Source organism: Alligator sinensis, unplaced genomic scaffold (assembly GCF_000455745.1).
Source record: "Alligator sinensis unplaced genomic scaffold, ASM45574v1 scaffold659_1, whole genome shotgun sequence".
In the NCBI taxonomy this organism is placed as follows: domain Eukaryota; kingdom Metazoa; phylum Chordata; order Crocodylia; family Alligatoridae; genus Alligator; species Alligator sinensis.
Genome location: NW_005842265.1, coordinates 620707 through 646919, shown reverse-complemented (window position 1 = coordinate 646919; position 26213 = coordinate 620707). Strand labels below are relative to the sequence as shown.

General features: G+C 46.4%; 1 protein-coding gene across 1 annotated transcript in view; it reads left to right on the top strand.

Annotated features, from left to right (window-relative positions):
- Nucleotides 1–21415, top strand: part of LOC102377035 (ovochymase-1) — a gene marked incomplete at its 5' end in the record, with an annotated part of 73937 nt that extends 52522 nt beyond the window's left edge. The window contains 7 exon segments of the mRNA XM_025209031.1: nucleotides 1313–1438; nucleotides 4374–4509; nucleotides 8699–8838; nucleotides 11557–11691; nucleotides 12924–12959; nucleotides 13561–13631; nucleotides 21254–21415. Coding sequence (XP_025064816.1) covers nucleotides 1313–1438; nucleotides 4374–4509; nucleotides 8699–8838; nucleotides 11557–11691; nucleotides 12924–12959; nucleotides 13561–13631; nucleotides 21254–21415 — 806 coding nt within the window.
- Between the last annotated feature and the right edge of the window lie 4798 nt (nucleotides 21416–26213).

The following is a 26213-nucleotide window of genomic DNA, read 5'->3' as shown; positions in this document are numbered from 1 at the left end:
GGCCGGGGGGGCCGCCTATCGGCTGTGCCAAGTCGAGGCGGGACGCCTGGTCCTCGTACTGTGAGACCACCGGCTGCTCAAGCTACGTCAAGCGGGCCGAGGCCTTGGACTTTGGTTCATGCGGGGCGACCCCTGAGGCCTCGTGGGTGTCCTCTGCTGGCAGAACTGTAAAAATGTCAATATAGTCCGAATGTTCGTTGTGTTTTTTTTTGTGGGGGTGTGTGTGTGTGTGTTGTTCTGTTTAGTTTAGAGTGTACGGGCAGGCCTTGCAGGCCATGAGCCCAGGCCTTGTCCATGAGGCCCAGATATCCGGGCGTACCTGTACATGCTCTTTACTAGCTCCGAGTGATCACCCACCCGGGAATAAATGTCTCTTAAAAGTCAAAGTCTTTCTTTCTTTCTTTCTTTCTTTCTCTTCTCTGCTCCCCAATTGTCCCCAGTGACCCACCTTTCACACCAGATCTCAGCTGCCTGCCAATCTTTGTCGCAATATTCTGGGTCTCTGTCAAGGACCCTGTTCCCAGGGCCTGAAGGCATAATTCCCACTGTCCTTTCATTCTTGTGTCCTCAGGGAGACAAAAAATCTCCCAGGCTCAGCTGGGTTTTGGCTCACTGCGGGACACCCCCTACGGGAGGGTACCCCTTTTGTTACAGTCTGTTCTAGTGAGAAAAGAGGCCCACCTCCTCCATGAAATTCCATAGTGAAAGGACAAAGGTGCAGGACTCTACTGTCAATTCTTTTGGCAATTTGCATCCACCAAATGCAGACTTCACTTCTGGTATACCTAGGGTTAATGTTATTTTCAGATCTATATCTACATTCTTGCACTAAGAAATTCTGTAAACCCTAACACATACATGCAGAGAGGAAACCAGAGATGAGGAAAGTCAGATTTCTCTGCACAAGAGCAAGGGCTACACAACGGGCTGAAATCAACCATAGAGACTTTCTGGAGGTTCACATGGAAGGAGTTCTACAGCAGAGAATCTGCTAGGTCCCACTCAAAAGTGGACCACCCAAAGGCAAGCTCAGATAATCCATTTGATCTCAACTATATCTAGGATACAGTGAAAGGCAGTTCTGCCAGCTATCTTGTCTTTAAGTGCCAGAAAGTAGAGTCCTATAAGTCTTAGGACTTCTTTTAAATGTGAGATTGGACCTTGTTTCCATTTCTCCTTAGTTCTCCTCAAAGTGGGTTTAATCTTTTTTATAATTCAGATACAATATTTGTCATGCCAACAGGATTTTTTTTGAGTGAATGATTATTTATAGCGTGTATGGTTTTCCCCTTGGTTTTGTTTCATTATCTAGCTGAACTGTGCAGTGTCTTACAGTCTCCAATAATCATCCTGAGTCCTGGGCCTGTGGTGAAAGCAGTATTTCATTCCTTTTCCCCTGGTGAATTTGGTATGCAATACAAAGTCCTCAAAGTCCAAGGTACAGTAAGATTGTACAGCCATATCCAAAGAGATCTTAGAGGGTAAATTGTTATAGAGGGTAAATTGAACTGTTTGCTAGGAAACCTAAATTAAACTTAAATTGTGTGAATATGTTGCTTCCAAAAATATCTCGGGGGACACAGATAGAACAGGGGGCTTCTGTAAGCAAACAAAAAAGAAGTCTGCTAACCAAGCATTTACTGAACACAGTAAACGGAATTTGGTTCACTGGGGCCCTACACATGGGATGGCACAAACAGTAAAATGCTTCATAGAGAAATACAGTGCAGAAATCTGGAGTTGCACTACAGTAGTATTTGGTTTTGTGTGCATTATTAACGAGCTACATAACCAACAGGAAATTCTTGGATAATGGAAACACAGTATTATGCATTTTTTCCAGATTTGTCTTCTGGATGTTCTTTGTTCTTTAGCCCAATTTAAAGTGAGCTGTATTTAATTTGCAGCCCTAGCTATTCGGTCAACCCCCCTAGTGCAGCTTGGTAGTGCTGTGTGCTAAACAGCCACCCTGCTGTGTGCTGCCAAACATGGCTTCAGTGAATCTGTTTGCTGAAGTGAGTGAGGAGCACGAAATGGAGTTGGATGCCCTGGTGATGGCCTTGGATGCAATTGATAGCATAGAGGAGCAGCTACTGATCGCAATGCAGGGTATGCTGAACCTTCTACTGAGTTGCAAAGATGTGGCAGAACCTAATTACGGCTCGCTATACCAGGCAATAGCCTGTGCAGTGGATTGGGAGAACTGAGAGGCAGCTGCAGAACTGGTGGCTGACAGGGCTCTGTGGATCAACCTAAGAAGCAATGATCACAAGGTCTGGACCCATGCGCACAGATCTGACTGGTGAGAGTGAATTGTACTGTCATTTTGGGATTGTCAACAGTGGCTGGAGAAGTTCTGAATGACCCGGGAGACATTTAATCACATAGTCTCGATGCTGGGGCCGCAAATCGTGAGGCAGGAGCATGTCATGCATCAACCCATCATGCCGGATAAGAGGGTTGCCATGGCCATCATGAAATTGGCCACCCCCACCACCTTTCACTACATCAGGAGCCAGTTCAGTGTGGCTCCCTGCACGGTCAGGCTGATGATTCACAAGATATGCCAGCTGCTACAGGACATCATGGCTAACAACTTTATTTGCCTCAATAATCCCTTGGAAGTTATTGGAGGCTTTAAGGCCATGGAGTTCCCTAACTGCGTGGGTGCATTGGACAGCGCACACATCCCTATATTATCCCCATCACAGGTGAGCCTGTCATTCACAAATGGAAGGGATTTGCCTTGGTGATACTGCAAGCCATGGTGGATCATCAGGGCTGTTTCATTAACATTTATACAGGTTGCACAGGCAGAGCACAAAATGCATGTGTGTTGAGAAACTTGCTACTGCCTAGTTTGATGGAAAAAGGACAATATGTGCCTGGAGTCCCGGATACAGTGATCTGTGGTGTTGCCACTCCACCTGCTTATCATAGTGGATGTGGCTTACCCCCTCCAGCCCTGGCTTATGAAGCCATATGGTGGACACATTACTGACCCTCAAAAGATGACTATCATGTGAGCAAACGCAGGCTGGCTGTTAAATGTGCCTTTGATGCCTCAAAGCACAGTGGAGGTCACTGAACTAGAGGTTCAAGTTGCAAAACCAGGGGGAGAGGTTTTCAGTGAGTCTTGGGCTGAGGAAGTGTGGGAGGCAGTGGGCAGAGACGTGGGTGGGCAGTGCATGACATCCCACACCATCAGCATGGAGACACTGGTTGGGCAGCCATTGTGAGGGATTGCCTGGTTGCATATATTATGGTTGCCACCGATGGGGTTCATTCTCTCTAGGCCAATGAATATGTTCCTGATACCTACCATTGAGTGTTTCCTCAAATGAAAATAAAATTTTCATTGCAACACAAAACTTCTGTTCGTCTCTTAAGTACATTGTCTGTAGTGGTGGGAAGGAGGATGTGGTGATGGAGGGGTGGGCGGCATGGGTGACTGGAGCTTCCTGAATCTGGGGGGGCACCAACGGGGCATGACTGGGGGGGGTCCCCCAGTGGCCAGCTGGTGACCAGGGGGTTGGTACCCCAGTGGCCAGCCAGCAACCAGGGGAGGGGGTCCCCCGGAGGCTGGTCGCTAAGCATAGAGCCAATTTTAGGGGGGACACAAGCGGTCTCCATGTCCCCCCTACCAGCCAGAGCACTCGCTGTCAAGGGGGCCACCAGTGCTCTAAGGGAGGGCATGTGCCCCCCGCAGTGCCCCCCCTATGTCTCGTCTATGGTGGGCAGGGGTTTCCTTCAAGGCAGCTGTGGCTTCCTATAGTTACAGCTGGCTGTCACTGGGACTGTGGCAGGGGATGTGGGGAGGGGAGGGAGACTCCCAGGGGAGTGGGGTGGGGCTTGTTGTTGTGAAGATGCCAGGTGCAGCCCTGGAGCCACAGCACAGTGGGGGGGAGGTGGGGAACTTCCCTTGGCCAGGTCACCCCAAGAACCTTTTGGCTGGCTGCGGCTTGAATGCCTCCCCCTCAAACCCCATTATATCTCTGGCCACAAAAGCAACTAGCAGGGTTCTGAGAACCCCATCATGAAACTGCAGGGCTGCCACTTTATGAAGAGTGGGTACACTACACCCAACCCTGACTGACACCCCTGGTTCCCCCCTCTTGCCCGCTGCCCTCCGTGCTTCCCAAGGGATGAGGCAGCTGGCTGAAGGAGCCGGCCAAAGGGAGAACAGCAATTAGCAGCAAATCAGCTATGAATTGTGCACTGAGCTTAATTTGATTTAAAGGCTATCACCTACAAACAATGACATGTTGAAATCAAACAAATAACTTCAATTTTAATGAACCTATTTAATTTAGTGAGGATTAATAATAAACCCCGTCACATGTAAAAGCACCCTATGTCTTGACTTTCTCCAGGGCCAAAGTATGGAAAGGCTGTCAAATTTTCTAAGAACATGAACCAAGAATTGTCACATTGTAGGGATGTCATCCTCACAGACCCAGAAGGAATGATCCGGTCACCAGGATATCCTAAAGGCCGCAAAGTATGTGTGTAATCCTAACACCACAAGGTATGTGTGCAAACTTCTTTATAATCACTGTTTGGGACTCTGATTTGACCCTAAAAAGAAACAAACAGGCTGAAGTGACTACAGATCTTTGAATGGTTGACCTGTTACCCTAACCTCAGAAAACTGAACAATTTCCTTCAAAGCAGTTATGGAACATATCTACCTTGTACATGGGGTTATGAGGACTGGTCATTGAGGCTAATGATAACTGAGTCCTTTCCAACAATTAGAAGGCATCATTTGTCATGCTGGCAGATATTTTCCTGAGAGAGATTCTGCTCCTTATGGTTTCTCAAGCCTTGAGGATAGCTCAGCTGGGTGCTTGAAGGGCACTAGTGACCAGCAAAATGTTTTTGCAAGGATCTTTTGGTTTCTGGCTTCTTCCTTCTCCCAGCTTTTCCTGATAAGGGAACAGCCTGGTTGCTAGGTCAGTCTCCTGGGACGCAGGGTATGCAGGGTCAAATCCTCTTAAGTGAGAGAAGGAATTTAATCTGGTCATTCATATCTTGGACAGTTAATTTAAAACCAGTGCTGGTGGCTGTGTGGTAGAGTTTCTATCTACTGTGCAGAAGATCTGAGTTCAAGTCCTAGCTGGGATGACTTTGGGTGAGTGAAGTGGGAGAAATTCTTGTTGCAGTGGAAAGGGGTCATTGTGTTTTGGGCCATGACCTATACTTCAGGACGAGAGACATGCTCGGGTGGGATGGGCTCCACCTCTCCCCCAAAGGTAAGTGCGTGTTCTCTTTCAGGTTGGCTGATCTCCTCTGATGGGCTTTAAACTAGGCTCATTGGGGGAGGGGGAAGATGAGGACAGAGGGAGCCATGGAACGGGGGAGGGGGAAGATGAGGACAGAGGGAGCCGTAGACCACCGACACAAGAGCCACCCACAAGAACAGCCCAGCCAAGACAGGCAACGAGCACAAGAAATACCCAGGTAAGAGACAGGGGCCCAGATAGTCCTGGGTTTAGGGGGGTGGTGCATACACCTCCAGGAGGCCTTAAATGCCTTTACACTAATGCTTGTAGCATGGGGAACAAGCAGGAGGAGCTTGCCTTCCTGCTAACTAACACTAACCCAGACATAATGGGGCTCACTGAAACTTGGTGGGATCCAACGCATGACTGGGCGGTAAACATCAAGGGCTATAGGCTGTACAGGAGGGATAGAACAGGGAGGAAAGGTGGGAGTGTAGCGCTCTACGTCAAAGAGCAATACACATCCTCAACAAACAGCATTGGGTCAGGGGAGGGGCAGACTAAGGTGCTCTGGGTCCATATACAAGGGGGTCAGGGAGAAAGGGACTTAACAGTAGGGGTTTACTACAGGCCACCCAACCAGAGGGAAGAGCTGGACCGGGAATTCTCAGGTCAGCTCGTGGAGGCAGTTAAGTCAAGGGACGTGGTCATCATGGGTAACCTAAACTACCCTGACATCTGCTAGGAAGAGCAGTCAGCCAGGTCTGACTGCTCACGTAGGTTCCTAGCCAAGTTTCAGGACCTCTATCTAACCCAGGAGGTGCACAGTCCCACCAGGGGAATGCCTTGTTGGACCTGGTCCTGGCCAGGGAGATGACCTGGTGAGAGGTCTTCGGGTTCTTGACCACCGGGGCAATAGTGATCATCGCCTACTGGGATTCACCATCCAGCGGAGGGTGTCAAAGGCCTGCAGCAAGGCAACAGCCCTGGACTTCAGGAGGGCGGATTTCAATGAGGTAAGGAGACTAGTTGGAGAGGCACTGAGGTCCTGGAGGGGAGGGGAGTTGGGAGTCCAGGAAGAGTGGTTGTTCCTTAAAGAGACGATCCTCTAAGTCCAAAGGGTGACAATCCCAATGCGGATCAAAGGGGGCAAGAGTGCTCAAAAGTCCCCATGGCTCACCAAAAGCATCCAGGAATGTCTTAAAGTAAAAAAGGAGGTGTACACCCAATGGAAGGGAGGGGCCATTACCAAGGAGGATTATACCTCCATTGCTCAGGACTGTAGGGGGGCTGTTAGGAAGGCTAAGGCAGAGATGGAACTGGGACTAATGTCCCAGATCAAGGATAACAAGAAGTCCTTTTTTTAAATACATAGGGGGTAAAAAGAAGGTACCGGGTGACATAGGGCCTCTTCAGGATACGCTAGGAAATCTAGTGGTCACACCAGACAACAAAGCTAACCTCTTTAACAATTTCTTTACCTCCATCTTTTTGAGCAGGGACCAGGGCATCCCCCCCCACTGGGATCCCTGATGGACCCAGGGGAGGCGCTGACAGGCTCAGGGTCAGTGAGGACCTAGTCAGGGAACTTCTGGTGGGACTAGACATGTTCAAATCAACAGGTCCTGACGATCTCCACCCCAGAGTGCTGAGGGAATTAGCAGAGGTCATTGTGGGACCCCAGCACAGCTTTACAAGCACTCGTGGTGCTCTGGCAAGGTGCCAGAGGTCTGGAAAAGGGCCAATGTGGTCCCCATTTTCAGAAAAGGGAGGAAGGAGGACCCAGGAAACTACAGACCCATTAATCTTACCTCAGTACTGGGGAAGCTCTTTGAGAAAATTATCCAGGAGCACATCTGCGAGGGACCAGCAAGGGAGATTATGCTTAGGGGCAACCAACATGGGTTCATTAGAGGCAGGTCCTGTCAGACCAACCTGGTGGCCTTCTATGACCAGGTCACAAAATCCTTGGACGCAGGTGTCGCGGTGGACGTAGACTTTCTGGACTTTACGAAGGCCTTCGACACTGTCTCTCACCCCATTCTCATTAAGAAATTAGGTGACTGTGGCGTTGATGTCTACAGTCAGATGGGTCACAAATTGTCTGGAGGGCTGCACCCAGAGAGTCGTGGTGGACAGGTCATTTTTGACCTGGAGGGATGTGGGCAGTGGGGTCCCCCAGGGCTTGGTCCTTGGGCCCACACTGTTCAACATCTTCATCAGCGACTTGGATGAGGGGGTAAAAAGCACCCTGTTCAAAATCGCGGATGAGACTAAGATGTCAGGAGAAGTGGGCACGCTGGAGGAGAGGGACAGGCTGCAACTAGATCTAGACAGGTTACAGGGGTGGGCGGATGAGAACAGGATAGGATTCAATACTGACAAGTGCAAGGTACTGCACCTAGGGAGGAAGAACCAGCAGCATACCTACAGGCTAGGGAACTCCCTTCTAGTCAGCACAGAGGCAGAAAAGGATTTTGGTGTCATTATTGATTCCAAAATGAACATGGGTTGCCAATGTGGGGACATGGTCAGGAAAGCTAACTGTACCTTGTCATGCATCCACAGATACATCATGAGCAGGTCCAAGGAGGTGATCCTCCCCCTTTATGTGACACTGGTCAGGCCGCAGTTGGAGTACTGTGTCCACTTCTGGGTGCCGCACTTCAGGAGGGATGTGGACAGCATCGAGAGGGTCCAGAGGAGGACCACTCACATGATCAGGGGGCAGCAAGGCAGGCCGTACAAGCGGAGGCTACGGGACCTGAACCTGTTCAACCTTTACAAGAGAAGGCTGAGGGGGGATCTGGTGGCCATCTACAAACTGGCCAAGGGAGACCAGCAGGCTATGGGAGAGTCCCTGTTCCCCCAAGCACTACCGGGAGTAACAAGGAACAACGGCCATAAGTTGACAGAGTTGATTTAGGCTAGATATCAGGAGGCGCTACTTTACAGTCAGGGCGGCTAGGATCTGGAACCAACTTCCAAGGGAAGTGGTACTCGTTCCTACCCTGGGGGTCTTCAAAAGGAGGCTAGATAATCACTTGGCTGGGGGTGTTTGACCCCAGCTTGCTTGCTTTCTTTCCTGCCCATGGCAGGGGATCAGACTTGATGATCTGCTCAGGTCCCTTCTGACCCTACCAACTATGAAACTATGAAGTGGTGGGTATGTGCAGCTGTTCATGTGGTGTTGGAAGTTTAAAAGTTGCTGGCACTGGATCAACTTCGGTTTCTTTATATAATTTATTAACTTATTTTAAAACTATAAGCTTATTTCAGATACTGGAAATAAAAATGGATTCAAACCAGCATTCCAGGTTGGATTTGAGTCTCCCTTTATAGCTTGGGATTCAATTTCCAATTTTTACAGCAGGCTTGAACATCAGGTTTTTTTTCCATGAGCCACTTATAAGATGGATATGATTGAGTGTTCATGAGGTTTGTTCCTATTCCTCTTTGCCTTTGTGCTGCAGTTGCCACTGGAGAATTGTAGTCCCATTAAAATCTGTCATTTGACTAGATTTCCTAGACTTCTGGATTGAGCAGACTCTGACTGATTGCCAGGGCCAGCACAGGGTGTATGAAGGGCTGGGGACAGCTGAACAGTTGATAGGTGAGATTCCTTTTTTCGATATTTCTGGGAATGGAAGAGGCCCAGAGGTCCTGAATTCAATTTTCTTAACAGGGCACTGGAGAGATACACATGGCAATCTGCTGCTTAAAAAGAGAAAATCCAACTCTGCTTTGCTCTTTACTGACTTTAGGAGGGAGTGTTTATTAGCTAGCTAGCATCGCTTCCTTTTTAGATGTTTCTATGATAGAATATACATCGGGGATGAAACTGGTAGTGATGCAATGAAAGACTAACCTTCTCTGTTGATACAGTAAAAATTACCATCCCCAGCAGCAGTTCCCTCCAGGATGCTGTATTGCTCTGGGCAGGATACTTTCTGAATTGGAAGCAGGACATGTTGGGTGAGGGTGCTGCTACTGTGTGGGGTAGGTATGCTGGGTAGACACGGTCTCCTGAGGCACCGTGTCTAGAATTCTTTTTCTGCAAGTCTTCATTGATAGGATATAATACACTTTTTTTGCTCTCCATTCTTGAACCTACTCTTGAGATATAACCATCAGGGGAGTGCACAAACATATGAACTATGCCAAGGGAAAAGAGCAGCTACTAATGATCCACTGTTGTACCAAACCTTTGAGGTGACACAGTCACTTAGTGGCATTACTATGGTAGGTCATACCGACTTGGTGCTTTGCTGGGAAGGGTTGTACAGGGGAGGCAAATTCATAAGAATGTATCTTTTGGTCGGGAGGAGGAAAATAGATACAAATTTGATACTAGCCTATCCGTAATGAATGTTTTGTGAAGAATGATCTTACTTACATATTTACTCAATTACAAGATGAAGTTTTTTTCCCCCAATTGGCATGGGGAATATACAAGAAAACCTCATTAAATACATTGTCTATCATTAAACTGCTGCCAAAAGCAGCATGTGTTCAGCAGTGGAAGCCAACTATAAAGTTAATTTAAATGTAGCCGACACTGAACATGCCTATAAAACACATGTCCCACACTGGGGAAATATGCTAATGGAACCTTTTTTTTGTACCCCTTAACCCCCCCCCAAAAAAAAACCCCCCAACAACAAAAGGGGGCAGTTGGTCCCCAGGAGGGAATGAGCACCGGGTCTGGAACTACTGCAGTATGAGAGCCTTGGAGGTGTTACAATACCAGGCTGGCACTTGGAAAGGCTAGAAATCTTCAATACCCTCCTGATGTCAAAAGTGCTAAAGAAAACCTATCATAAAGATGGGTTGGTATAGCCCATTTGAATAAATATGTGGTAGTACCTATTAAGCATGGTCCTCCTCACCACCAACTCTTTTTCAAATCATGGTGAGCCACAACATTGACTACTTTTAGACTTTCTCTTCACTTGCACAGCTGAGCTGTGCCTTTCTTTCCCACTTCCAATGATTCCTGTTTCTTCACCAGTCTTAAATGTGTGGTAAACATCACAAAATGGGACCCCAAATAGTTCACCCAGAATCCCCCTGTCACCCCCTCTCAGCCTGGCACATATGTGAAGCTGGACCCTGCCCTCCATGAGGTGAAGGTGAACCAGGCTGCCCTGCACCTCATCTGCATATACATTTTTGGAGGATCCCAGGACTTGTGCAAGAACACCCAGTTTCAGTCATGAGTGGGGGGCTGATTAGCACATGGATCCTTTGTGGGGGGTATCTGGAATACATACATGTGTTGAGCAGTTCTGAGTTGTGTGGTTATCATGGCTTGAAATGCTATTGACTAGGGGAGAATGCGGGGGCAGCCCAATGAGTGATGTGGCAAATGACAAGCTTGGCTTTGGACTAGTATCATGCATAATGTTTTTCAAAAGTGTGTTTATGGAGTACCTGTGCTAAAATCTGCAGCACTGTCACAAAAAGGTAGCATGCATCAATTCTGGATGAACTAAATGTAGGGGTACTGTTTGCAAATTGCTACAGCCATGTTTAATTCTAAGGTTATTGTTTACAAATTTGTCCCTCACTTCCATGTGCTCAGGGAGAGCAGGGTCTGACAGTAAGGAGAAGTGGGAGGGACTGCTAGAGGAAAAAATGGGGTGAAGCAGAGAGCAAAAGAGCTACCTAACCCCCCAGATTTTTTTCCCCTGCTGTAGCAGTTGGAGGGGGACATTCAAGGCTAACCTCCAGTAATTAGATTCTATTCCTTGAAAATGATAACAAATTTGTAAATTTTCCCATATATAGAACCTAATTATTGGGGGGTCATCTTATCAGGGTTGTCTTCTATTCAAGTGAAGTTTCCTTCCTTTCTGCATGGCCAGAGCAGTCCACGCAGCTCTATTGGATTATAGGGGTGGGTGACATTTTCAGTCATCAAAATAGTTTGTCTGAAAGCATCATTTTCCTTAACCCAACCACTTACCAGCATTGTCATACTCTAGTGGCTTATTGGTTACAGAAGTATTATAAGGCTATAAGCAGTATATCTTTAACCTTTAAAAAGGATAAGTCTAGTGACCCCCTTTCTTTTGAAAAGGCCACAGTTTATTTTTTTATACACATATTAAAGTATCCTATAGAATCTCTTTAGGATGCTTCTGTAACCCAGTCTGTTAATCAAAGCAGAGTGTCCTCAGGATGAATATACTGAGAGGTTTCAATCCTCAGTGATACACCTGTATAAACCCATAGTGTCTTGAGATTTCATTTTTTGAAGTTCTGTATTATAAGGTCTCATAGTTTGCCTTTCACTCTAACAGTATTAAGAGTGTATACTTCTTGGCAGCTGAATTCTGTGATGACATTTCACCCTATCCTTTAAAGTCTTGTGGCCCAGTGTTGACACTGACCTTCACTCCCAGCACTGATATGATGGTGAAAGGTTTTGTTCTGGTCTACTCTTTTCATGAAATACAACTGGGTAAGTGTATCACAATTTTGCTATTGTGGGGAGGAATGGAGGCAGCATATGAAGCGAGATTGCAAAATTGAGACATGTAGTGAGAATTTCCTGTAGCGGGGTGGGCAACCCCTGGCACAGATGCCAGAATATAGCATGTGCAGGCATTTTGCATGTCTTGGGACTGACAGTGGGGAAGGGGCTGGGACTGTGCTGCCACAACAAGGATTGGGCCCCTTGTAGCTCTCCCACAATCTGCCTTTGGCACCCCAACATTTTGCAAGTCAAGGTTGCAGGTATTTTTGGCACTCCGCCCAAAAACGTTGCTGCCCCCTGTCTTATATTCACTTCATCTATTTAAAAAAAAAAAAAAAAAGCACCCTCCTTTTGCAAAAATGCTAATTGATTTATTGTTTGGGGTCCTAAATGTTTCAGACAGGGAACAAGAATCAGGGAATTAGACACTTGATTCCAATCCTGACTGTGCTATTGATAAACCATTCAAGCAAGACATGCAGGTTGACAGAAACTTCCCCCCTCCTCCCTGCCTATAAAAAAAGAATGAACCTATCCACCATCTATCCCCTCTGCTCTGCTGAAAATGTCCACATGTACCAACCTGTTGAGTGCTACTGTGACCATCCTTCTGCTGGGCTGTCACCTAATGCAGCCATTAAGATTTGTTCATTAAAAAACTAAAATTCTTCCCACCATTTTTCAGTTAGCTCTTGTGCCCTTGGGTTGGCAGTTCTTCGGGACAGCAGTGATCATCCCTTGTGTAGATAATGCCTCCCATACTGTGAGTGTTGCTGTAAAATTACAAAGTACTTCCGTCCCCTTAGATCAAGGTGTCCAAGCTGGGACAAACCTTTTGTCCCTTCAGAATTCCTCTTGCTCTTAATGAAAGCAAATAGCTTTGTATCCTCACCTACCTTATACATTTATACTTTCCCCTGCTTGTTATGGTAGGCAATAAAACAGAGCTGTTTGTCCAATTAACAGGATATTCAGAGTAAATAAATGTTTATACGTTCAGTTTTAGTAAACTAGCATCTTGGGGTATTAATATAACTGTCAACCACATCTTTCTCTAGAACCTGTTGTCTAAATATTACATGCAGGGAGAGCATGACAATCTGGCTTTACTTCCTAAATATTCAAGAGTTCGTGTCTACCCACTGAAGCAGAATCTTAAGTTTATTTAAACAACCTATAACTGTTCACATTCAGCAAGACAACTCTTTCCTTTTTAGGTCCAGTATTAGAAAAACCAAGTCCTGATGACAAAGGTAAGACCAACTTTAGTTTTTCAAGTCTGTAGGGAGGACAGAGCAAACACACCATAAATAGCTTTTCTATCTACAAAAACTTCTGCGTCGTGTCTGGGAGATTATTATGGCAGAAGTTAACAGCTGCAAATGCTTTCATATGAGAATATAGTGAAAAATATAGCCAGCTTAACTGTCACCTTTCTTTCAACCTGTGTGAGGCTTCAATAGACTTATTTATTTTTGATATCCAATATCTGCTGTTTTCTTTTGTTTCCTGTATTCATGAGCTGCCATGCAAGACTGTAGAAGTGAATTGGTATTTGGAATGCACACAAAACCCTTAGCAATCACGAGTCTCAACAGAATCAGGAAAATAATCCTCTCTCTAGCTAGAAGTTCAGGATGCTAAACTAGAAAGGCTGTTTTCATCCTGTGCAATGTGCAGGAGCAGAAGTACACTTTCAGGCTTGAAAATGTAGAGTCCTGTCCAAATGTCCATTTCTCCCGCCCCAATTATTCCCATATTGTTCCCAGTGCCCACAGCTCTCCTTCCCTTGCCTTTCCACCAAATATACACAAGAATTATCAGTCCGATGTTGTTACTCATTCTTAAACTTAGTACTTAATGCCAAGCAGTTTGTGATGCTGAAACTGGAAGCAGCTATTTACAAGTTACCTAACAAATCTGACGTAAATTAAAAATGGGAAAATATTTGCTAATTCCAGTCCTGCAGCCTTCTGTATCCTGCTTAAAAACCCCCAACAATGACAGTGCATCATTGGTTTCAGTCCACTGAAGCTAATGGATGTATGCCAGTTAGTCCAATGAGAAATTGTACTTTACAGCTAAGGTGCTCTATCTATTGTATGATCACAGTGTTTGGTCTTTGGCTTTTTTCTCCAAGATCCATCTCCATGTTACAGTTAATGCTGCAATTAAGATGTTAATTGCAGCATAAATGGCAAGGCTGCTACACATGCACTCAATTTAAGGTGTCATAAAATAAGTCAGTAACAAAAATGTTACTCGTATAATATAGAACATTTTTATGGCTGTTTTTATAATGCCTTAAATTGAACATGTAGCATGTCTGGGGTTGCCTCGGGGCTAGTGCTGACAATCAGCTGATGTTTAGCTTCAATCCTGGGTCAGCTCCAAGTTATGCTGGGCTGCAAGTATGCGGGTTTCAACTTGCAGATGGAGAAGGAGCCCATAATCATGATCCTGGCCTTCCCCTGCACTAGCAAGTAGAAATGGTATGATTTGAGATCTGGCCCCTAAACTGTGCCTCCTGCCATGCACATGGCATGGCAGGAGACACAACTGTTGGGATCAAGGATCAGATCCCATGGCACCTTTAAATGAATGTGTGCCAGGAACCTAACAGCACAGACAGAAGAGCAGCTCCCTGTTATAACTTATGGTGCTTCACAGGAAGCGTCATGAGTTGCAAGGATCCCCAGACCCAACAGAAGTTCTCTGTTGGGTCCTGGGGGTTGGGGAATCCAGCTGCTGTTTAAAGCAGCTGCAAGCTTGCAGCTACCCTCCCCTAGCAACACCCTTCCCTCCTCCCAGCCCCAGTGCTGTTTTCAGAATGGAAGGGGGGAAAGGGAGCAGAGGGAGATAATTCTGGGGGTTCCCCAGCCAGTGCTGGAAGGTAGGGCAGATGGATTAGAGCACCCTTGAGGTGGGGAGGGTCCAATCCACCCATCCCACGTTCCAGTAACAGCTGAAAAAACCCCAGACCTAAGTCTCTCTGCTCCCTTTCCCCCTTCCCATTCTGAAAACAGGGCTTGGCCTGAGGGTCGACACAGGTGTAATTTATTGAAGCCACTCCATTTTGGAACATCTTCATCTGAACCCTCATGCCATAGGTTTCAGATTTTCATGGGACTGGGCCTTCTTAAAGCACTCTGCAGCTGTGCAGTTGTGTTTGGTCATGGCTGTAGAGTGCTTTCAGGGGCCAGATCAGGTGAAAATTGTTGCTTCTGTCTGCACCTTAAGAGTTCAGTGAACTTTCCAAATTGTAGCCAGTTTTGTTAAACAGTCCATAGAACTTCTATTCCCTGCTTAAGGCCTCTGGTTCTTTTTCTTTTTCTTTTTCTTGTTAGAAGAATTGCACAGTGTCAGGTTGGTTTGTTTTGCTTTGTATTCCATTCAGATGTTAATAGATGTTGAAGAAGACAGATTTCTGGAAGGGCATAGTCTCATCCACTGCAACTACTCCTGCTTTTATTTTTTTAGCTTGTCTAATATTGGATTTAATTTCAGTTGGATCAGTTGAAATAGCATCTCCTAATTACCCCAACTCTTGTCAGAACATGCTGAACTGCAGTTGGAGAGTCTATTCTATTTCAGGATATAGGTTGAAAATTGAGATCAAACACTTTGAAATAGACTAGAGAATGCAAGAGACTGCATTTGGGCTTGCTTAGACATTTATGATGGACCAAACCATCATTCAAGGCTGCTGGGTAGGTTGATTTAGACCTTAAATCTACAATCTTATGCTTCTCACATCTCTCTTTGTAACAAAAGGGAAGTTGACATATTCCCTGTGTAGGGAGTATCTTCTTCAGCTTCCCATGTAGATATGTGGAAAAGGATGAGGTAAGTGTAGGTTTTCTAAAGGTAATAAGAATGTGTGATATGTACCCCTTTGTACACAAGGTGGGAGCAAGGTGGGTTTACAAGGAATACTCATAGCATAATTTAATGGAGAAGGAGCTATTGTTTGAAATACTATGGGGTATGAGGGAGGGCTGTACCTTTCTAGAGTTTTACGAATCTTCTGATTTATTCTATGTATACATTTGATTTTAAATGCAAATCATGGGCTAATATTACTCTTAGTATTGGAGAGAGAGGTATTTAGCCATATTAGTCTGAATTTAGGCAGAAGGTAGGGTAGAGATGCACCATATAAGATGCACCTCTACCCTGCCTTCTGCTTAAATGTTAAATAATGAAGATAATGTTGTTGTCTGGGTATAACAAGATCAGGAATATCTTAGACTGCAAGAAGTGCTGTGCTTGAACATGGCTTCTTTTCTGGGGCTTTTGGGAAGGATACTTAAAGGTCAAGTCCATTAATTTTATTATGCTTTACACACACATGCAAGGTGCTTGACAAAGAATTCTTCCAAAGACAGTTAACAGCTGAATATTCTCGGGAGGGATATTTCTATCCTCTTTTTCAAGGAACTTGCAATATTCCTTTTACATTATTTCTCCTGTAGCGTGGCAAACAGCTTAGCTTGAGGCATGGGCAACCTTGAGCAATTCATTTGAGATCTTAGCAGAGCTAGCAAAAGACATCAGAATAGATGATGGCAATCTTGATTTCCATTAAAATGAGTGGGAGAATCAGACTGGCTTAAGTTATACTTTAAAGAAATGTGGCTGTCCTAGAAATAAGTTGAGTGCAATCTGGGATGCATCTACTATATTACTGACTGTAAGTGCTGCCTTTGTAATTTGCAGCTCATTTATGTGCCCAACAAAAGTAGCTTAGCCTTCTATCAAGCAGCAGCTATTTGACTTTGTATTTCAAGATGGATAGGTCTGTGTGGAACAGAGGCTTCAGGCTTCCATTTGAAGAGTGCAGTGACCAATGGCTGGCACAAAAGAGCAGGAGTGTGTGGCAGGGCACCAGTGGTGTCTGCCACTTTAAGGGCTAGATCAAACAGTCAGGTGTTTGATTATGGCAGCCATTTTAGAATTCTGGTCACCTATATAAACAAGAGCAGTTTGCTGCTGGGAGGCAGGCAAGAAACATTGCCTGGTTGAGCTGCTGTATGGGAACATCTTGCAGGTAGGAGCAGGAGGCTCTGGTCCTGGGCTTGACCTAAAACTGTACCCTGCCAGGAGTGGGTGCTCTGGTGGGGCTCCCAGTGGCACAGGGACCCCAGGAAAATGCCAAGCCAGTTACCACCCTGGTGAAAGGTGGGTGGGGGTGCCTTAACTCCAGCCCTCACCTTCAGGTAGGTTATATGATCCATCTAATCTAGGGAAGGCCAGGTAAGCTTCTTGTAGTGCCTGAGCCTGCTGGGGTGAGTGACCCCATGGGGCCAGGCACACTTTGTGAAGCACCTGAGCTGGAAATGGGGGACCCTGATCCATGCCTTCAGGCAGAAGGCTTTGACCTAACCTGACTGGTCAATGCTGGGGCCAGGACCCAGATAGGGGTCAAAAGGGCCAGGGGCCTACTGCAAGGGACTCCCATACAGAGCAGAGAAGCTCAGGTCCTGACTGGCCTGAGACCAGACCAGGGTTTAAAGGAAAGAGAAAGGTCCCAGGGAAGGGGCCACAGCTAATGGGCGAAGGGGATGGTTGAGTTGGCTGTCTGAGATGCCATCTGTGATGCTTGGGCCATTGTGCAGGGGTGGAACAGAGCCACAGATAGCACCCCCCATAATATTGTGGTGTATAATGGGCAGCCTCCCGCCTAATTATCGCATCAATATCATTACATCAAGGCATGGCAGGAGAATGAGGCGGGTGCCTGACCCATAGATAGGGAGCAGGCCGGTGCTTGCACCAGGATGAAAGCTTGCCCCTGTCACAGAATGCGACAGAACTCAAAAGCAAGGGTAAGTGAGGCTCTAAATCAGTGTTTCCAAACTGGTCTCCAAATTACATTGCTCCCATCCTGCCTTCAGCCGTGAGAAATTGAGGGTTGACAGCGATGGTCCATTAGTCAGAAAAGTTTGGGAGCTATTGCTCTAAGTCTGCTTATTCCAAAAATCTTTTTTAAAGAAGGGGTCTTTAGAAATATATTGAAATACACAATTTTCTAAAGGAATTGTCCTACACTCATTTGAAGATGAGTCTTGATGGTCATCTTTATCTGATGGCATGAGCAGGAACTGGAAGGCAAGACAACCTATTCTGCAATTACTAATTTTTCTTTAAGTCTGTCTAGCTGGGGCCCCAGAGGAAGGTAGGGGTGTCTGTCACAAGGCCATGTGACCTGTTGGCTGCAGTGCCCTATGGAATGCTCCAAAATCTTCTGAAGAACTTTTGAAAAGAGGCTTTGTACCTTCTCCCTTTCTTTACTGGATAGCTTCATCCACTGAATTAGCTCAGCTAATACAAAATAATTTTTAATTGATGTGGTTTTTCCTTTAATTTCCTATAGATCAACCCTCTAATTGCTCCTGAAGGAAGTAAATGTTGTTTACTTAAGGTTTCAACCATCTCTTCCTACTTGTTCTAGCCCTTTGTGTGGTAAACATCTAGTGGAAAATAAGTAATGCAAAAAGTAGGCTATTCACCTATTTTAAGTTATGACTAGAATTGGTCAGGAATCTTTTTTTGTTAGAAAATGCAACTTTTATAACAGAAAATATTTGTGAAAAAACAGTAGTTGCTATAAAATGTATATGAAAAACAGTTTTCTTGGTTTCAGGTGGAATTCCTGGTCAAAACCAGACAGAATCAACCACCCCAGCATAACAAGTAACCTGTTTCATAGTTTCATAGTTTCAGGGTCGGAAGGGACCTAATAGATCTTCTAGCCCGACCCCCCGCCAGGGCGGGAGAACAACCCAAAAACACAAACAAAACCACTCACCCTAAAAACAAAAACGGGACTCAAATGAGTCCAGCCAGGTAAGTATCCAGCCTCTTCTTAAAGATCCCCAGGGTAGGGGCCAGCACCACCTCCCTTGGAAGTTGGTTCCAGCTCCTAGCCGCCCTGACTGTGAAGTAGTTTTTTCGGATGTCCAATCTGTACCTCCTCTCCATCAACTTGTGCCCATTATTCCTTGTTATGCCAGCAGGGGCTAGGGGAAACAGCGTCTCCCCCAAACCCTTCTGGTTCCCCCTAGTGAGTTTATAGACGGTCACCAGGTCCCCCCTCAGCCTTCTCTTGTGGAGGCTGAATAGGTTCAAGTCCCGCAGTCTCTCACTGTAGGGTCTGCCCTGTTGTCCCCGGATCATGCGGGTGGCCCTCCTCTGGACCCTCTCCATGTTGTCCACATCCCTCCTGAAATGGGGCGCCCAGAACTGGACACAATACTCCAGCTGCGGCCTGACCAGCGTCGCATAGAGGGGGAGGATCCCCTCCCTGGCTCTACTCGAGATGCACCTGTGGATGCACGACAAGGTCCGGGTAGCGCTGCCAACCATGACCTCGCATTGTCGGCCCATGTTCATCTTGGAGTCAATAATGACACCAAGATCCCTTTCCGCCTCCGTGCTCTCAAGTAGGGAGCTCCCCATCTTATAAGTGTGCTGCTGGTTCCTACTACCCAAGTGCAGCACCCTGCACTTGTCCGTATTGAAACGCATCCTGTTCCTGTCTGCCCACCCCTGTAACCTATCCAGATCCTTCTGCAATCTCTCTCTCCCTGCTAGCGTGCTCACCTCCCCCCAAATTTTGGTGTCATCAGCGAATTTAAACAGGTTGCTCTCCACCCCAACATCAAGATCGCTGATGAAGACATTGAACAGCGCAGGGCCCAGGACCGAGCCCTGAGGGACTCCACTACCCACCTCCCCCCAAGTCGAATATGATCCATCCACCACCACCCTCTGAGTGCGACCCTTCAGCCAATCTGCAATCCATCTGACCGTGTAGGCATCTATGCCACAGTCGCCTAGTTTACTAATTAGGATGGGGTGAGAGACGGTGTCAAAGGCCTTGCTGAAGTCCAGAAAGACTACATCCACCGCGACACCTGCATCCATGGCCTTTGTGACCTGATCATAAAAGGCAATCAGGTTGGTCTGACATGATCTCCCCCTAATAAATCCATGCTGATTGCCCCTGAGCATCATCTCGGATGCCGGCCCATCACAAATGTGCTCCTTGATGATCTTCTCAAAGAGCTTCCCCAGGATTGAGGTAAGACTGACGGGCCTATAATTGCCCGGGTCCTCCCTTTTCCCTTTTTTGAAGATGGGGACCACATTAGCTACCTTCCAATCGTCTGGCACCTGGCCCAAGCACCACGATCGCTCGTAGAGCCGTGCCAGGGGCCCTGCAATAACCCCAGCCAGCTCCCTCAGCACCCTGGGGTGGAGAGCATCCGGACCCACTGACTTGACCTTGTTGGGTCAGGTCACATGAATGGGATGTGGGTAATCCAGTTTTATACCATTGTTTTAGCAGGAGAGGTTGGAAGGGCATTTCAGTAGATCATTCTTCTCTTGTTGCAGTCTCACACTGGATAGCCAGAAACATTTACCTGTTTCCTAGACTAGTTTTAAGTAAAATATATCACATGAGAGAGTGCTATAACCTCAATGAACAATATTACAAGGACCTTAATTAGAGTTGGCCAGAGATCCTGGCTTGGCAGAGGGCTAGCTGGCTGAAGTTCACTCTGACAAGTCTGAAGTGGTAATACTGAGTTGGCAGAAGCGGTCAGAAGAAATGATAGAAACTAGATATTTGCCTGTCTGAAGGCTTCATTCCTGTTGGGTTTACTGGTATTTCAACTTGGAGAGTAAAAGGTCTGGTCTTAGATCCTAATTATTTTCCAGTGATCATGTTACATTAGTGACCAGGAAATCTTTTTAGACCTTCGTTTGTGTAACCAAACTAGAGTTGATAGAAGGCCTCTTTCCCCTGGTAATGGCTGGTCCATATGAAAAGCTGTCTTTCTACAACTACTTCTGGCTAATGGGCTTCTTTAGTTCATTCTTTAGTGCAGAGGTTCACAATTCTGGTTCCAAGGCTCAACCCTTCCTTGAGGGCCTAGGTAGAACTGGTGGTCGATGCCTACATGCTTGAGATTTCTCATTCTCCTGAAAATGGATACAAGATCCCTTCCATGTAGTGTTTGCAAATGAACGTGTAATGATGTAAGATTCTACAAATGTGTAAAAGGGGAATCATCTCTGCCAAAACTTGTTCCTAAGTTGCATGGTGTCCTTAGAGATATCTGTAATGGCTGAAGAAGTTAAAGGATGACAGGCACAATACAGCTCTTAAACAGATAATCTTTTTTTCATCCTGACTTATGGTAATTTCTAATCTACATTACTTCATTCACCAGGCTGCAGCAGACAGTGGTACCTCTCCTCTCCAGTGAAACTTGTGTGAACTACTGGAAAAAGGATATTACAAGTACTAACATATGTGGCTGAGCTGCTGGAGCAACAGCCTGTATAGTATGTAACTAGTGGCAGTTATGAATACTGTACTTCAGACCTAGTAATGGTGCAAAGATAGCTCTCTAGCAAGAGGTTAGAGCTTGGAACAGATGTCTGTAGCTCAAGGGATTTATTTAAAAATCCTTTTGACTCCCTACAAGTTGTGGCAGTGAGTTTGTTTTTTAAATTTTCCCCTTCCTCCCTGCAGGGAGATTCTGGAGGGCCACTGACTTGCATGATCAGTGGATGTTATCATCTGCTTGGTGTGAACTGGGGTAATGACAACTGTCATCCAGAGTCGCCAACAGTCTACACCAGAAGTTCTGTGTACAGGGACTGGATTGCAGCAGTCACTAATGGAAAAGTATGATTGCTGGACTGAATTTGTTCATTTTTATTTGTTATATACGGGGAGAGATGAGACGTATACTTGGTAAAATATGAGCAATTAATTTGGAATCATTTGTTGCTTCCTAGACTCTCTTTAACCTTCCAAAAGTGAATATGCTAGTGCTTTCTTTGAAGAGACTTAGTCACTTTGCATCTCCAGCTTGAAGAATCCATCTCCTAATAGGTATACATAAAATCATGTCTCTCCAAATAATATGTTTCATTATTAGGGTCACATTTTTGGTGATGTAAAAGAAGCACAGCTTGATTTACTTAACTAATTTATTCCATCAGGCAATTTGTCCTCTAGCCTCCATCATTGTAATATAATAATTAGGTTATATAGCAGTGATTTAGATTGTATAACTACATGAATAGAGTGCAATAAATTATCTCTTAAACAGAATGCATAAACTACTATTTAGGCTGGTAGTATCTTTACTATTGGACCTGTTAAGCTTGCTCACACCTGAAGAGCTGCAGGGGGAAGGCAGAAGGGATGGAGTTTTTATGTCCTAGCTGATATATTATTCAGCAAATAGATTATAAGCATATGTTTTTGGGTTTTTTTGGCCAGGAAGCTATCCAGATTACAACGCACTAGGTCAATGTCTCAGGGCACTAAGGTACCTGCTCCTTTAAGGGCAGAAACTGCCTAGGGAGAGGGCCCTAGCAGTCAGGCAGGAACCCCACAGGTGCAGGTTACTGTGGCAGCAGGCTAATGAGGGAATTATCCTGCACCTGCAGCCGGTCAGCTGACTGGAAGAGGCAGGGCCCTGAGCACATATAAACCCCAGGGCTGGGACTAAAGGGTTAGTTCTCTGTCAGCAGCCAAGGGGGAAGGAGCTCTCATAGAGGAAGCTAACTGGAGATGCTTGACTGCCTGTTCTGCTTCTGGTAGGACTAAGGGGCTCCAGGAGCTCACCAGGAGCCCTGACCTACAAGGCACTTAGTGCTGGGGGGAAGTTTGACTCTTTTAAAGGGACCCTGAACTCCTTGTATTATGTTATAGCCCAGGGGCTTGTATTTTGGTTGCTGTTTATAAACTGGTGGACCAGGCTGAAGCTATTGGGGAAGGAGGAGGCCTCACTGGGCACCAAGACAGGGCTGCGGAGAGCCCAGCGCCAGAGGGTGTAGTTATTGAGGCCGGACAAAGCTGAGGCTTCAACACAAGAAGACAACATCTGTGAAGCTTGGAGCGTGGTAAAGGGGTGGTTTGGAGCCACACATCTAACCTGTAAGGCTGAGGATGTCCCGTGAGGCATCCATTTTGAGCAGGACCCGAAAGGGGTCCACAAACCCACAGGGTTCAGTGGGGTCCATCAGGACTGTATCCAAACACAAACTCAAGGGCAGCCTCCCTATTTATTATAATTACCAGCAAGACATGGGAGGTGAGGAAAAGGGTGCCCGTTGGGCAACACTGGCACAGTCATGGAACCCTTGTGGTGTCACGGCCATCCCTGAGGACCCGATCCCGTGACAGTCAACTGTTAAAAAAATAAACCAGAGAAAACCCTTTAATGCATATGTGCTAAAATATCTATAAAACAAAATTTTGTCTTGGCCTTTATAATGCAAACAGCTATAAGGATATATTAAATTTTACAATCCTGATAGCCCAAGAGATTTCTTTTTCCTCAAAATGAAACTTTTAAAATCTTCTCAAGAACGTGTCAGCCATCTGCTTTTTGGAGGAGAGAGCTCTTTTATCCTGGAGTTCATACAAACTGATAAAGCAGTATTGCTGTGATACTGCAAACACTGCCACTTAACAAGTATCTAAAGATGCATTTATAGGACTAAATGTTTGGCTGTGTTAAAGCAGTATAGCTACACTGACTTGCAGTATTAACCAATGAAGCTTACTGAAACCCATGGAACTTACTTTACACTGAGGATTTTTTGAAATACGGAAGGAAAACTGGCTGATCTATTGGGCTATAATAATATATGCATCTGACTTTCAACAGATGGGATATGATTAGGAAAACACTCACCTTGAGTGTTCACTGCTACTTTAAATTTTTAATAGCAAAATTGATTGTGGATGGATTTTGACCTTGTGTATATGCCAGATATTCTACCAGAGTTTTATGATGCCATCAAAACTGCTATAGAACTGGAATCTTGCATTACAGACCATGTTGCAGTTCTTTTGTTATAGGGTAATTAGTGTAGTAAAGGTGGGTAACTTAATAAAAGTCAAATGAGATAATTATATTTTATGAAATGACATAGTTCAGACAAGTTCCTCTTTGCCTTAACAGATCCTGATATTCTTTAAAGAGAACTCTATTTTTGTCTGCTCACCCACCCACCCTTCTTGCAGCAATAATCACCATCTCCCAACACAATAAAGGAAGTCATTGATAACCTTTACAACAATAAAACTTCCAGTAAATTACTTATTACACTAAGTTTTCTACACCAATAGCTACAATGGGTACCAACTTCTGTTCACACCAGCAAAACTGCTGGTTTCAATAGAGCTTGAGGAACAATACTTTCTTATTATAGAGGGGAGTCTGTGGTGGGTAGCTGATGACTAAAACTCTTCTCAAAGAACAGGGGCAGGAAATTATTTCAGGTAGAGGGCCACTTAAGAAGTTTTGGTGAGCTGTTGGGGGCCACATAGGTAGCCCTGCCTCTTGACAGTTGCCCCACCCCCTGGTCACCACATTGGGACTGGAATTCCTGCCCCTTAACCCCTGAACTTTGCTGTCCCTCCCCTTGCTGTTTACTCCTCCCGCCCCCCTCAGTACTCCTTTTCAGGAGGGGGATCTTAGAACCAGAAAAAAACCAAATCATACACTAGAAGTCAAGCACCTACTATATTTTAATTTTATTACAAAAAATATTTGTCATGACTTGTAATTGTGTACTATATATTAAAGGGATTGCATAATAACTCAGAAACAGTGTCACTTTTATACTGTGTGTATGTTGTGCGGGCCGTCTCCCGATCCCATCCTCGTCGCCATGTGCGGGCAGCGGGGAGCGATCCGGGCCCTTTTTCGCGCCGCGCGGGCTGTGGCCAGCAGCCCGGGCTTGCTGGGTCGGAGAGAACAGGCGACACGCTGGAATTAGGCACGGACACGTAATGGTTGATTTAAAGATTGTTTACTTACACCGAAGATGGTCACGGTGTAGGCTGGACAGTTTCCCAGGCACAGCTCCGCTTAAATCCTCATTTGAGGACTCAGACAACACTCGGATCACTCCCACGGAGTTGTTGAGGCTCCGTGGATCCTTTTGTTCACTCACAATTCACTCTCACGAAGTTTGCTAGGCTCCGTGGGTCCTTTTTTTGCGCACAGGGAGAGGGATATGTCGAGGTTTGCGCTCGGTGACGGGGAGAGGCTAGAGGCTCCAAGTTCTCCAACTTGGGCGGAAACCACCCAAGCCTTTTATACGGCTAGCAAGCCAATCACTAGCCGCCACATGTGAATAATTTAACTCAATCCAATAATGGGGCTCGAATTATCATACAAATGGCGGGAACTCTTTGCACCCAGCATTTCTTAGCTGCAAAGAAGAAATGCACATTGCAAAGAGAGCTACAATTTGGCGGGAAAATAATTCAGTGGTGCCAAAGCACACACAAAAACAAAAATCACACCCTTTGGGTTGTGACATATGTATTGTGGGGTGTGGCTGTGGGTGTGTGTGTGTGTGTATGATGAGGTGTGGCGGGGCTTGTGAGAAGGTGCTCTCATTCCCTTCTTACTCATCCCATCAGAGGGGCAGTGGGAGTGTGGTGCTTAGCTGGGCAGGGTGTGGGTGTGTGAGGTGTGAAGGAGGGTGGGAGGGTGTAGGGCCCCCCCCCCACTCCCCCCATGATGTGCAGCCCCTGCTCTCTGGCAGCAGCAGCAGGCGGGCAGGTCAGGACACTCATGCCTAGCGCAGGCACCTGGTGGGACACGGCTCTGGCTAGCGCTGCATAGGGGGAGGAAGCAAAGCCTACCCAGCTGCCTCTATCACCAGGACCCCACGCTGCCCGCCTGCAGCTCCAGCACTCGCAGAGGGGGAAGCCCTGCGCTGGAGCCTGCTGCCTTCCCCACCCCCTGCTGCACAGGTCCCCGCACTCCACTGGGAGTGGAAGGAGCCTTGCCCCCTGCTTCCCCATGGAGTGCAGCACAGGGCTTCCCTGCTGCGACTGTGGGAGCTGTAGATGAGCCACATTGAGCCCCTGTGATACAGGTGGCTGGGCCAGCTGCACTGGGGCTGCGCTGCTCACCCCCGGTACACTGCTGGCCACATCTGATCACAGGGCCTTTGTGCCCCATGCCCGCAGTGGGGGCTGCATGCCATGGGGGGAGTGTGTGGGGGTGGATGGGTGTATGTGTGCGTGTGTATGGTGTGGTGTGGGAGTGTTGCGGGGCTGAGAGGGTGTGGTTGTGTAGGGGGGCATAAGGTATGTTGAGGTGTATGTATATGTTGATGGAGGGGGCAGAGTCTGCCGCCTGGAAGCTGCTGCTGGCTGGGCAGAGCCCTTCCACCCAAGAGGGTGGGAGCAAGGCACAACAGGGTATGTTGAGGGGGTGTACACGTGGGTGCCTCACTCCCAGCCTCATGGAGGGGGGAGGGGGCAGGGAAGGGCTGGGTGGTGCACAATTTGTTGTGGGGAGCGCCGCAAGCCGGATAAAAGTGCCTAGTGGGCTGGATTCAGCCTGCAGGCCATATTTTGCCCACCCCTGTCATAGAAGCTCATCTTCTATAGCCTAAATATAACATGAAAATGGAGCCAAAGCCAGAGAGTACTAGCACTATAAATC